This window comes from Heliangelus exortis, chromosome Z (genome assembly GCF_036169615.1).
Source record: "Heliangelus exortis chromosome Z, bHelExo1.hap1, whole genome shotgun sequence".
Taxonomy (NCBI): domain Eukaryota; kingdom Metazoa; phylum Chordata; class Aves; order Apodiformes; family Trochilidae; genus Heliangelus; species Heliangelus exortis.
Window position 1 is genome coordinate 11079976 of NC_092454.1, and position 13583 is coordinate 11093558.

General features: G+C 43.8%; 2 protein-coding genes across 3 annotated transcripts in view; both read right to left on the reverse strand.

Moving 5' to 3' along the window:
• Positions 1-230: 230 nt before the first annotated feature.
• MRPL17 (mitochondrial ribosomal protein L17) lies at positions 231-1554 on the reverse strand. Its single transcript, XM_071730892.1, has 3 exons — positions 1078-1554; positions 917-985; positions 231-800 (listed from the first exon to the last, which is right to left on the reverse strand). Exons 1-3 carry the CDS (start codon positions 1249-1251, stop codon positions 528-530), a joined length of 516 nt encoding a protein of 171 aa, XP_071586993.1. The 5' UTR covers positions 1252-1554; the 3' UTR covers positions 231-527.
• A 713-nt stretch (positions 1555-2267) lies between these two features.
• Positions 2268-13583, reverse strand: part of CCBE1 (collagen and calcium binding EGF domains 1) — a 101294-nt gene continuing 89978 nt past the window's right edge. Inside the window, exons 7-11 of one of the 2 annotated variants that reach the window (XM_071730508.1) lie at positions 10456-10576; positions 8276-8415; positions 8147-8182; positions 7300-7335; positions 2268-6321 (exon numbers count right to left, since the gene is read on the reverse strand). In XM_071730508.1, the coding sequence (XP_071586609.1) occupies positions 6088-6321; positions 7300-7335; positions 8147-8182; positions 8276-8415; positions 10456-10576 (567 nt within the window). In that variant the 3' untranslated portion in view covers positions 2268-6087. Of the gene's footprint in view, positions 6322-7299; positions 7336-8136; positions 8183-8275; positions 8416-10455; positions 10577-13583 lie in introns of both variants that reach the window. The other variant, XM_071730509.1, reaches the window with a different exon arrangement.

Sequence of the window (13583 nt, forward strand, 5' to 3'; positions counted from 1 at the left end):
TTTTGTGTGTGTCTACATACAGCTACCTCCCTACGTAGGATCACTCATTTGTCAGAGGTTTGGAAACTTGGGAGGAAGGAACAAAACATATTTAGGTTGGACACTGGCCCTGTCACAGTGGAAGTGCTGCCCCAGAGTCAGGCTGTTAGGCCAGAAGCTGTAACAAACCCAGTCTTTGGGACAATCAGTTACTAACTCATATGCACAGGAACATATTCCAAACAGCTGCAAACTTTCTGAATGTATTTTATTTACATGAAGAACACCAGCCATTAGGGTTCCCAGCTTGATTCCCTTCTCTTGCTGTATTCAAACCCCAGGAAGCCACAAGTAACCCTTGAGCTGGTGCCCCCACTGGGGCAACTCAAGGTTAAGCGATCAACCTTCCAACCTCGCACATCTCCCCTTCCTGTGGGAGGGACAGCACCAGGACAGCCACACCCTGGCTGGTGCATGGGCAGGTGGCACCAAGCCCCATCCCTGTGCACAGCTCGGGGCCTCCCTCAGGGTGGGGTTGGGGGAAATGCCTAGACAGGGGTGCCCTCGGGGACCCGAGGGTTTGCTGCCTGCTGCATGTCCTCCCGGTAGCCCTTCAGGAGCTGGTTGAGTAGCGTCTTCTCGCTGTCACGGTGGCGTCGGATGAGGGGTGGGAAGGGGTTCCCTTTGAGCTCGATGACGGCCATCTTGGCGCGGTCGAGGCCATCCCGGTTGGGGATCTGCAGCAGGCGGGTGTAGCTGCCGGGGTGGGGTTGGAACCGGGGAGCCAACACCTTGAACAGCTTGTGGATGAGATCCTTCTCCTGCGGAGGGGCACGCTCAGCTCCGCCCGCGGGGCTGCGGGGTGGGGCGAGCAGGGATCAGGGGGCGGCGGAGTGGGGCGGGTAGGGGAGGTAGGGAGGGTGGGTCGGTCACTCACCGTCAGCCAGAAATCGGCCATGCGCATGGCGCGCTCGTTGGTGTCCCCCAGCTTGGCGTATTCGATCAGCTAAGGGGAAAAAAAGAGTCAGAACCATTAGGATCCTCTCCCCCCCGCTGCCCCTCAATCCCAGTCCGGTCCGGTTCGGTTCGGTCCCTCACCCGTTCGGCGTAGCCCCGCATCTCGTCGGCGCGCGCCCAGGGCGCCTCGATGCGCTCGTGCCGCACGAGCGCCGTCACCAGGTTGCGCAGGAGGTCGAGGCGCGAGCGCGGCCCCAGCCCCAGCCGCCGGTACACGCGCCCGTGCGAGATGGCGGCCGCCACCGACAGCCGCATCCCGGCGCCCGTCCGCCCCTCCGGACACCGCCGCCGCCGCCGCCGCCGCCGCTGAGGGGCACCATGGGAGGCACCTCCCGGCAGCGCCCGCGCAGCACGCCGGGAGTTGTAGTTCGCCGCTATCAGAGGGAGCGAGACATGTCCGACCTGCGGCTCAGAGGGCTCCCGCCGCGATCGGCTGGAAGCGAACCCCGGAGCCTCGTACCGAGCGGTCTGAACCGGTCATGGAATACGGGTCCGGCCCGGCAGGAAGGGCCGAGAAAGTCCCAGGCCTCCCGCCGGGCCTGCTCGCCCCAGAGCAGTGACGTCCGCAGTGCGCAGGCGCACGGGATCCACGCCGCCTCGCAGGGGCGCCCTGGGCGGGCGGGGCGCGGGGCATGCCGGGAGGTGTAGTTCCGCGCCTCAGAGGGGCGGCCGCCATCTTGGCCCCCGGTTGGGGTAGTGTCCAGGCGCAGGCAGCCCCGCGGGGCAGCGGTGCTGCCCTTTCCGCGGCACCGGGAACAGGCAGCGTGGGCACTGGGGAAGGAAGGAAGGAGAATGGCTGGACTCCCTGCTGCCCCTCACCGCCGCTGCGGCCGGGTGGGAGGACACGGCCCTCACCGGATGTTCCTGGGGCTTACAGAAGGGCCTCAGCCGGGCGCGAAAGGCAGGCGAGGCCTGAGGCCTGAGGCAGCGGGCACCTGTAACACCTGTATCGCATCCCCCCGTTGCACAGAGGCTGTGTATGGTGGCAGCATGGGGTAAGGTGGCTGGATCCAGCCTCATGAAGCCCTCGCGGGGCTAAGGAGACACCATCCTGGTAGTGGAGGCAGATGTGAGCCTTATTTCCAAATTACACAAATCTGCTTTATCTGCTAGCACTCCCACCCCCATTGTCCTCCTAGCAGTGTTTATAATTCAGCTGCAAGAAAACTGCTGAAAGGCAACATAAGGAGGTTTCATGCTACTGGACCACTGAAGCCAACATTTCTGTATTTCAGAGAAGGGATATGTAACAAAAGCAGATACCAACAGTGTAAGAAAAAATAGCTTTGTTATTATGAATACATCATAAAATCACAATCATTTTATACACATTTTAGCATTTCATATATAAATAAAGTGAACCATATAGTTACTGGAATGTGTAATAGGAACAAACATACAGACTTTAATGCGAAATTAACAAATTCTTGGACCCCACCCCTATCTTTTGTTCCCTCTCTGGGGCTTAGCATATTATGAAATACTTCAAGGAAGAAGGTTCAAGCTGTGATGCCAGCAATAACTCCAGGCATTACCCTAATTCCACTTAGAATAATTTTTTCTCTCCTTTTCCTGACATAGCCTGACAATATAGGGATTCTGTGTCAGTATTCTAGCTTTGCAAGAAAGGCTAATCCTGTATCTACTTAGCACAGTGTTGAAAGAAAAAAAGCTTCATAATTCTGTTAAAACCCATTAACAATCACCATTCTCCCATCACTACACACTCTTGCAACTGTTTTCATTAAATAGATTTCTAATATTAATAAAATAACAAACTCTTTATTATCCTTCTGCTTATAACGTGATGTCTTAACATCAAAATAAGATTTATTTCTAATAAAATTATACATTGTATTTAAATGAAACAAAGTTGTCATGTGCATGAGTCTAGTATTGAAACTGGGCGTAAGTGTAGCTGACACTACATTCTTTTCTTAGATTCTTGTGAAGGGGAGGGTGTTGTTATTTTTGGGACCATATACTAATAAATAATTTGCAAGGTAATGACTTCCCTGGCTCCCCAGTGACCAAATTTTTAACTGGAAATTATTTTGGCTTTAAAAAAGCTTAGGTATCCTAAAGAAAACATCACATTTCTACATGAGTGTATGCATTTATCCAGAAATCTTAACAAATTGTTTCTGATACAATGTGTTATGAAAGTTATCATATGGTTAATCAGAGATAAAAAGAAAAAGGTCTATGCAGAGAGGCTGAAGGCTGAACCTTCCTGTCCAGCTGTGCTCAGAGGGGCTCACCCTGCTGGAGAAATTCCTGGACTTCTCTTTACCATAGTGTCCCCCCTTTTCTGCTGGGACTCAGCCAACAGATTTGAGGCAGGGACTCAGGAAAGAGGAGGGTGAAGCACAAGGACAAACCCAAGTTTCACTTTGCTTCACCTTTTTTGTGGAGTCAGTATGTCTGTTGGAAGCCCTGCTCTAGCCTGAAACCCAGTGATCTCTGCTCCAGAAAGGGAAGAGACTGAGGTTTCCATTCAGAAATTCACACAAGCATGTGCCAGTTTTTATGTTCGTGGGTCTGTAGGACAGCTTTCTGTACTTAGAGAGCAGATAAAATACAGATGCATTTTATAAAATAAGGTATTGATGTATTTTATAGAGGTATTTTAGATGTAGATTTTTAGATTAGATTTTCATAGATGTATTTTATCTATTTTTCTGATCTACCCTCGGAATTTCCCTTCTCCGGATATTTTAGCACAGCAGGGTAAATTGTCACCTTCCCCTGAATTTGATGGTCAGACTGTAGGAACTTCTAATTTGGCATTTGTCTGTATTTAGAAAAGCAGAGATTAGGACTAAAGTTAAGTGTCTTTTTTTATCACACACCTTCTTGTGGGGTGGGGGGGCACAGACTTGAGTTGGTATGTAGGAAGTCATTCATCTAACACATTATTCAGTATCTGATGGTCAAAAAAAGCTGCAGCTACAAATTCTCCAGTGGGAATCAACCTGATCCAGCAGGTGATGGATAGGATGGGGTAGTGAACTTATGCAAGAGTTACATAATTTGCAAGAGTTACAAATAGAACATGTGACATTTAGCAAATTTAAGATGCATATTTTAAAATTATTTATAACTACTTGCCTGTTTGAAATTTAGAAAAATAAAGTGTAAGTGCCTCACTTCATGGTGTCTTAGAGGTTTCTTTCAGCCTGCTGCCTCCCTCTTTTGGCCACAGTTTCCTTCCTTAAGTCTCAACTGATTTCCCTCCTACCTAGTTCATGAGACTACTTGGATCAGCAGCTTCCAGGGGAGCTCCTCCCAGAGAAGCCCAAAAATGACAGGGTGAGAGCACTACAACTGTATATATATATTTTTTTTTTTTCTAAGTTATCCCCTTGATTTGTAAATATCGATATACATATAACATGAAGAAGAAAACAGAACATTAATGTTCTTAAAGCTAATGCCCTTGCTTGTGGCATAGTTATAGCGAGGAGATGGGAAATGATTAACACATTTTCTTAAGATAATACACAAAAGAAAGGTCTAGGCAGCCAGCTGTTCATAAAACACAACCTGTACTGGTGGTGTAAAGATTGTACCAACTAGCTTTAGGGCCAAAGAATATGGAAGGAAACCCAAATCTTTACGTCTGATTTGAAAAGGGCCTCCTTATATTTTTACCTGTATTTATTATTTTAGAACTTCCAGCTCTGAAAAACATGGCAAAATGATATTTTTTTCTTTGCATTTATAACATGGACATCACCCAGCACTAAACATACTGTAGAAGTAGCAGCTACAAGGATACAACACTGAAGTTTTGTGCTTAACATACTCCTTTATCTTCTAAGCATGGCAAAGTCCTCAGCAGCTGTGGCAGTCCAAAAGAAATGGCAACATACATCATCCATGAGGTATGGTCTAACTTGGGCATCCAATTTTCCAGTGTAAAAAAAGGGCAATCCCTTTTATCCCCCTTCACCAATATAGGATCCCATGTGCAGTACCTCACCTTAGCCATCCACGTGGAAAAGTTTTGTCATGTGCACTCCTGCACCTACTCATACTCCTCATATACCCAGCCAAATACACTGCAACTCCAGTTGTTCCAGTTCCACTGATACCATTCTAGGTCACCCTCATGCAGCAGAGGAACAAAACAGATGGAACCTCTTTGCAAACATGAGGCCTCTCTCTGGTCTCGATTTCACTTGGATTTCAGCATTTCACAAGTGGAGGTCAGAATCCAACTCTTACTGCAAGGCTGGGATTGATTTTGTGCTTGCCAATAAGCCCACTTGATCCACTTATGCTTGGTTTTCCTGCTCTATACATTTCCTGTTCTTTTGCTCACCTTTGTGTAATATATCCAGCATGGATCTGTTGAGTGAGGGAATCAGCCTTCACACTGAGTAATGGGAGAACGGCAAGGGAAAAGTAGTATTAGTTTAGGACAAACACATCTTTTTAACAAAAAGTCAAATAATTTCCAGATCAATTTTTTGATCCGCACTTTTTTTTTTTTTTTTTTTTTTTTTGCCTTTTCCTGCCATGGTGAGGCATAATACAAGACATTTATTTTACAGCTGGCCTCTGCTATGAAACAGAAATCTACTTTTCACACCCTTCTTAGCCTGGGGACAGTAGCTGGAGCCTTGAGTTCAGTGGTATAACATGTATATTATACAAGTATAGTATATATATTATACATGTGTAGTATACAAGTATGGACCAAGATTTTCATTAATGATGTCATTCAGGGATGATGTTCATCTACCTTTCTACCCCAGGCAAAATTTGACTACCAGGTCATTTGGGCATAGAATGCAAGGAAGGCAGATGAAATGCTGTGGTCTGCACCATTAGCTGGAGCATGCCCTAACTGTATATTATACTAACAAGATTTTCTTTATGGTATAAGTACAACACACAGTGCATACTTGATGGTATGGAGTTACTGCAAGGAGGCTACTATGAACCAGGAAAGCTACAGCACAGACAGCATGGTTGGGGAAAAACAGAGAGAAAAGTGGGAAATAATACAATAGATATTTTACATTGTCAGTGCATTTTTATAACGAAGCACTCTAAAGAGGCTCTATTTTTCAGTAGGTGTAGCTAAGGATGGGCTGCCTTTTGTATCCTGGAGTCTCTGGGTGGTGCCCGTGGTTTGTAGTCTTCTCCAGATCCAATATCTACTGTGTCGTGATAGTTTGTAAATTCCTGAGGTAATGGAAACTCCTCTGTTGATGAATGAGTCCTGTGTCCAAACACTCTCTCTTGCAGCTCAGCGATGTCATTTCTGATATCTGCCATCATCAGCAATAGGAAATCAAATGAACCTGGTGGGCCCTGCAGTCACAAGGCATGGTCATTAATAATAATATTAATCCACTCCTCTCTTACTGTTTTCAGATTGGATGATATAATAAATCATGCAGGGGTAGCTCACTAAAATACCGATTGGTGTCAGATGCCAAAATTTAATGGTTTCTTTTTGAATAAACCTGCTCAGGAAACGATTTTCAGAAGATGTTTTCTCAGACAGAGCCTACATTTACACAGAGCTTAGCCCTTTTGTTACATTGCTGTATCTGCCTCTGGAGGGTATCTTGACACCTCATGGAAATACCGGAGATAAATCTTGGTTTTCTCCAGGGAATACCAACAATGCTGATACTTGGAAAGCATCTTTTCATTATGGTAGTCTCACTGCTGTCCATCACTTACTAAATATAGTGGTAATTACAGTGCAGAAAGTACCCATCTGGTTTTATGTGGTTTTAGAAAACCATCATTTCTTTTTTAGCTCACTTCACACAGTAAAGTACACTGTTTAATAATGAGGACACCCTGCAGGACATATTCTTAAAATCCATTCCACCACAGAGAAAATGATGTAAGAAATAAGGTTTTAAACTATTTCACCTGAAAACAAATTGCAAGTATTCATTCTTCTCTTGTTCAAAGTCTATAGCTTGCCAAGTCACCAATGGAGAAGACAGGCAGGAATTTAAAAGCTTCCAAGGATTCCACTCCCATTAGGAGTGGTGGCTGAACTGCTTTATCTAGCACTCTGCCCAGCATCTCTCTCATGCTACTGCCTTTTGTTGTAGGGCAGAGACTCAGTGTCACACCCATCCAGGGAAGAGGTGTGTAGGCAAAAGCACTTGGATGAAACCAGGTGCTTTACTTTCCTTTCAGTAACATTTTCATATTTTCACTCTGCTCTTGAGACAGGAGAGGGCTTTCCCCCCCTCTTTTGTCTGACCTGTTGTTAGTAGCCAACACCATTCTGTTGTGGAAATTCCTCCTGTAAGCAATACTTACAGGTATCCCCTTTGGTCCTGGTGCACCTCTCTCGCCCTGTAATCAATACCACCTCAGTTAGTTCACTGTAACCAAAGGAAATGAAATAATCACATTTTCCCTCTGCAGATTTCCTCACTTATTGCCCAGAGATCAAAAATCACCATCTTACACTTGCTCAGAGAAAGAAAAGAAAGTGAAGGAAGAATGCACAGAAATCACCACTGATTCCAATGGGAGCAGAGTCGGGCACAACTCTCATACTTCTCATAGACAGTAAAAAGCAGACCAGTTCACACGAGAAATCCACAGGCATCTACATTTCTTCATGGAAAAAGAGCCAAAAGTGAGGAAAGGGAAAGGGAAATGGAAATGGAAAGGGAAAGGGAAATGGAAAGGGAAATGGAAATGGAAAAGGAAAAGAAAAAGAAAGAGAAAAAGAAAGAGAAAGATAAAGAAAAAGAAAAAAAGAAAAAGAAAAGGAAAAAGAAGAAAAGGAAAAGGAAAAGGAAAAGGAAAAGGAAAGGAAAAGGAAAAGGAAAAGGAAAAGGAAAAGGAAAAGGAAAAGGAAAAGGAAAAGGAAAAGGAAAAGGAAAAGGAAAAGGAAAAGGAAAAGGAAAAGGAAAAGGAAAAGGAAAAGGAAAAGGAAAAGGAAAAGGAAAAGGAAAAGGAAAAGGAAGCTGCTTGACAGGTAGCCTGGCAGGGCTAGAGGAATAGCAGAAGGAAGACAGGAAGGGACAGGACAACAAGATATTTTCATCTTATCACAGGAAATGAGATAGTAAAAGGGTGTGGCTGCAGGTGTATAGATGGTCTCTCTAGCAAGCCCACACATGCCCATGTTATGGAAAACAGTACCTCTCCTCACCTTGCTACCATCTCTCCCTGGGGCTCCTGGTGGGCCCTGCAAGAGAAAAGAAAGTGTTCACAAGGACATGAGAGGTTGTAGATCTAAAGGAGAAGTGTGCAATGCGCAGTGGGAGGTGAGAATACTGACCACGGGGCCCCGTCTGCCCTGCTTGATGTGTGATATGTCTGGAGATGGACCCATAGGTCCCATTGATCCACGAGGGCCTGGCTGTCCAGGAGGTCCAGGTGACCCAGGAACTCCTTGACTCCCTTTTGGTCCTGGAGCCCCTGCAATCAACAGCAAAGGTTACCTGCCAGGGGAAGCCTTCAGGACACTTCATCAATGCAAGCAGTGGGGACTAACCAATTTCTGAACCATTTAATGGACTGGTTGCCTTAACACACCCAAATCCACAACAACATAAGCAACAGAAGTTACTTCTTGTCACAGGGGCTACAGGAGAACTTAACAAAACAGTTTGTAAATAAAAATTATGTATGCAAAGAAGCTAAGACTGCCACTGCCAGGTGGTTAGGAACACAAACTGGAAATGAAAAGAAAAGCAGAAATGCCTCATTTTGACACAAAAAGGGAAAGAACAAGTCACATCTGAGAAACATCTCATAAAAAGCAAGCCTCAGAAAACTCATGGATATGTTGGGTCAAAGGCATCTACGTGACAACCACAGAAGTATGCCTCTTTTGGTGGTGGGTCACACCTCTCTTTTGTACAGTACGGTAGCCAATGTCTTTGGGGTAAAAAAGGCTCTGTTCATCCATTTTGCTTTCAATCCCTTTCATCTTCTGCTTCTTCAACAGAGAATGTTAGTTTTTAAGATGCACACAGGCAACAAAGCATGTTTAGTTTAAGAGCAATGCTATGAAAACCAAATCAGAAAATCAGGCCCCTGAAGCAACATTTGCACAAAAATAGAGCCCACTGAAGTGTCACTAGCTGAACTGCTTTATAATTTGAGGGGGAAACACTTTTCTTTGCAATGAAGGCTTGTGAGAAGCATAGAAAATGAAAGGCAGTGAGTAAAAAGAGTTTGGCAGGATAGAATACATGTAATTAGGGCTTTCAAAAGGAGTAAAAGAGTTAAAGAGTTCAGTGATGAACTTCTTAGGCTCAATGGCACACTGGATGGGACTCTGAACAACATGGCTTAGCGGAAGGTGTTGGAGGGATTGGAGGGGGATTGGAGCTTGATGAGCTTTCAGGTGTCTTCCAACCTAAACCATTCTGTGATTCTATGACTCCTCCTGAAGACCCAGCTGCCCTGTTGCTAGGATCAGAGGAGGTGGTGAACAGGGGTGGTTTTCAAGAGGAGAAGACAATTCTACAGTATCTTGGAGAGGTCAGTCATGGGGAAACCAAAATGGAGGACATGCAGAGCCAGGCCTAGGATAGAGAGATTGCAAGGCAGCACACTGTGCATTTCAGAGTCTGATGCAGAATCTCTAACCACATTGTCCTCACACTTATGATACACAGAAGACTGAAGAAACTCATCCTCCCAGAAAATAAGTCTCAAAAAACAAAGCAAGACTGCGAAAGTGGGGATAAATGGGGGGAAGATCAGTAAGGAGGAAAGCAAACTTCTTAAGGAATATCAGCTAGTCCCCTATGACAATCTTGCTGAAACCCAGCACAATGCTGATTCCTTAGATTTATTACTGAGCCAAAATTAGATCTGCATTCAGCAGAGTTTGCAATATTTTTAACATAACTGGATGCAGGTTGCAAGGTGTCTGGTTTAAGTTAGAGCTTTAGGAACCCTGTTTTTCCCATTGGTTGAACCTTAGCAAATAAGGTGCGAGTAGAGTTTTTCTTTTCAGCTCCCTTTGAACACGGAACACTTATAAAACCAACAAATGAATCCTTGCAAAACAAAGCAAGGAAAAATAAAGCAGTTGGTACGAACCCCGGAAAACTGAAAGCACATTTTTCTGCTCTAATAATGATAGTGAGCTAAAGCTGAAATGAAATGGAGAGTGTTTTAAGACAGAGTTAAAGTACAAGAAATGACAAAGAAGCCAGCGAGATATGCCAGGGAATGGGAGAAATGTAACATATATAGGACAAACATGGCTTGCATACCAAGAAACACAAGGAAACTAAGACATAATGATGATGTTAGACATCATCATAGATGGCAGAGGCTCACCATAATAAAAAGATAGTATTCTTAAATTTAGCACCAACACAAACTTAATAATAACAAATAATATGAAACACATGAAAACCTATCACACTAAAAGATGGAGCTTTTAATTTTTATCCATGGCACTACTGCACATTCACATCCTTCTAATCTGTATCTTACCTGGAGGGCCTTGTTGGCCAGGCTGCCCTGGAGGGCCAGGGATGTATGCATTAGATGCAAGCACTTTTTCACCAGTGATTTGCTTGCTAAGATCAGCAGCATTATTTGGTAGCAAAGCAACCTGCCAAAACCAAAAATCACTGTAAGCTGTTCATCATTCAGATGAATAAATTCCATTCTTGGTTTCATGTAGACAAGCAGCACATATAAATATTTAATTGAAATAATCAGGGAAAAATATGACTGTGAGAAGGCTATGGCAGATGTTACACCTAAGCTGTGCTCAGCTGTGTGATTCTATGCTTTTCAACTACCAAAATTAAGTTTTCTTGAAGCTCCTGCCATCTTTTCTTTTCTCAAGAAAAACTGTCTCCCTGACCCTGCGATGGAATGTCCTCACAGATAATTCAACCAGCTGGAAGGATGCCTGGGGACTTCTTGCTCTCAGGTGACCAACCACCTTGCAAAAATCAGGTAAGACACCACTGTCAGGGAGAGTAACAGTCTACAGTGCCTTTCCATGGCATGTTTTGGGTGCCCCATGAAGTCAGTTTTTTCAGAAATAGTACCCTTTTCTGTCTCCCATATACAGGGTGTGTGTGGGTGTGTGTGTAGCATGATCTCTGGGTAGGGGATCCTACACATAATCTACAAATCAGGTATCAGATACCCAGGAGGTTGCTCAGGCTTAGGAGGTGTCACATGAAGAAACATGGCACCATTAGGAAAAGGTATTTGTTCATTATGGTACTTTTCTTTGCTTGGAACAAGCAAACTAATAGAAACCCTTCCTATGAGGCTGTTCACCTTTCAATTCACCATGAAAATACTGCAAGTCAGTCCAAATGGAAGATAGGAAAAATTCAGGAGATACAGAGCAACAAATTGTCAAAAAATGGAATCTCATAACTGCTTAGATCTTCCTAGGAAACCTCTTTTCCTTTATTTGAATTTTCCTCCTTTTATTTATTGCCTTCTCTCAGGACAATGTTTGTTCTGATATTTAAGTTCTGAATTGCTGCGCAAGCCCATAACTTTTCACAGGTTTCAGTGAGAGCCCCAAACCCCCTGTGGATCTGGCTCTTTGTCCATACTAATTAACCCAACAGGTCTGGATCTGCTCTGCATAGAGACACAAAGCTAAAGTAAAAGAGAATGTAGGAATAATTGCACACTGTAGCTTAAAGTGCCATTATCCATAACAATGGATGTTTAATTATCCATTGAACATTAGTTTTCCCAGATTGAATATATTTAACAATTAAATATATTTAGAAATAGTCTGCAAAAAAAAAAAAAAAATTAGTCACTCCAGAGACAGCTGAGTCTCTGGACAAGCCAGGAGTAAAGAAGTCTATTATCAGTGAGTGGCTGCAAGTAGAGCTGGGAATTTTGCCCTGCCAAACAACTGAAGAGCTATTTCAGCAACACCAGGACAGATCTATCCTGGGTGAACCTAGTTGCTCCCTAAATGAATTTGGCTCACTGGACAATTCCATGATGGATTCTACAACATTCGTGTGGGGAGAGCTGCATTAAATAAAATACATTATGGCTCCTGCTATCTATCAATGCTTTTAATCAGCTATTTGCAATTCCCTGTACTGAGCTGTTCTCAAGACTCCTGCTTGTGACTGTAATTATTTGATATACACCTTCCTGCCCCTAGTGAAAACCTAATGTTTACAACATATTAAAAAATAATGCTATGCGCTTGTAGTACATACTATAACTGGCAAATTTGTTTTGGCAAACAAGTTGTTAGTTAAGGCATGCACTTCAAGGGCTGCCAGTGCTGCTTGCAGTTTGGGGTTGGATGCAATGGACAGTTCTGAAGGAAGCAAAAATAAGAAAAAAAGTTGGAAACGATGACACAGTTCCCGGTCTAAACTGGAACCAAAGCACCAGTTCATTTTTTCAGAACAGAATTCAAAATGTGATGACAGGAATACAGGGAGTTATCAGCCATTTGTGACTCAGGTTTTGGAAAGCATTGCTGCTTCAAAGATGAGTGCACGGAAGGCAAATAAAGTAACGTGATGTCAGTCTTACAAGAATTTGTTAGATACACTCCACCCATCCAGAAATCAGTGGCTATATGAGGTCAGCACTTCACAGAAGCCCCATGGGGTGTTTCTTATGCACTTACACCTATATATCTGATACTCATATAGATAATGGAGATCCAGCACAGCTACTGGGATGCTCTTTGTGATGTCATGTTTGGTTTTCCCAAGAAAAGCATCTGCTTTGTTTACCAATTAACCCCGTAGCTTTCTCAGCCAACATCCCAGCCACTGCAGCACAGCCCAAAGCATGGGGCTGCTAAAGAAAAAGGGCAACTCTATGGGTGACAGTTCCTTAAATCTGGGGCTGAAGAGGAAAAATAAGTAAAATAAGTAGCTGGGAGGTCTCGCAGTAACACTGGCCAGGGACCAGCATGAGGAGGTCCAGCCCCATTCAGCACACTGCAAAGTTTTATTTCCCAGACTGTCATGCTGCAAACTTCCATTATATGAAAAAAATCAACCAAGAGGTCTACGAGGTCAATGCTGCCACAATGAAGCCTAGACATAGAATTTAATCCTGTGACCACCTGAGAGTGTTGTAACATTGGGGCAGTTTTTGTGAGAATATTTTCAAATGATATCAGTGTTTCTCCTTAGGGGTGGCTAAAGTTGAGTGACACATTAATTGATATCCTCCTTACAGCTTGAATTTCTGATCAGATCTTATTTTGGGCATCTACTGCTATCCCTGCTGGTAAATAGATGTCACTTAGTATATAGTCCCTGTAATTAATACTCTTCAGTTTATATTGCAAATAGCCAGGCTAGAGTAAAAAAGTACATTTTTTGACAAAGACAAATCCATACAGAGGATTTGGAACTGTATTATTTTCTGTTGCTTAAATACTGACTTGTTCCTGAAAGCAAGGCTGTTTTAACAACTTTGTAAGTTTTTGAAAAATATAACTGCATAGCTGCCGTGAAAGCATCTATACATATTTGCTTCCCCACAGAATTAGCTGGACCTGAGGCATACACTACAAGTGCCAAAATACCCAGGCTCTGGTCTAACTCACTGCTCTTTAATATCTTCTGGCCAGAAAATGGTTGTTACATACA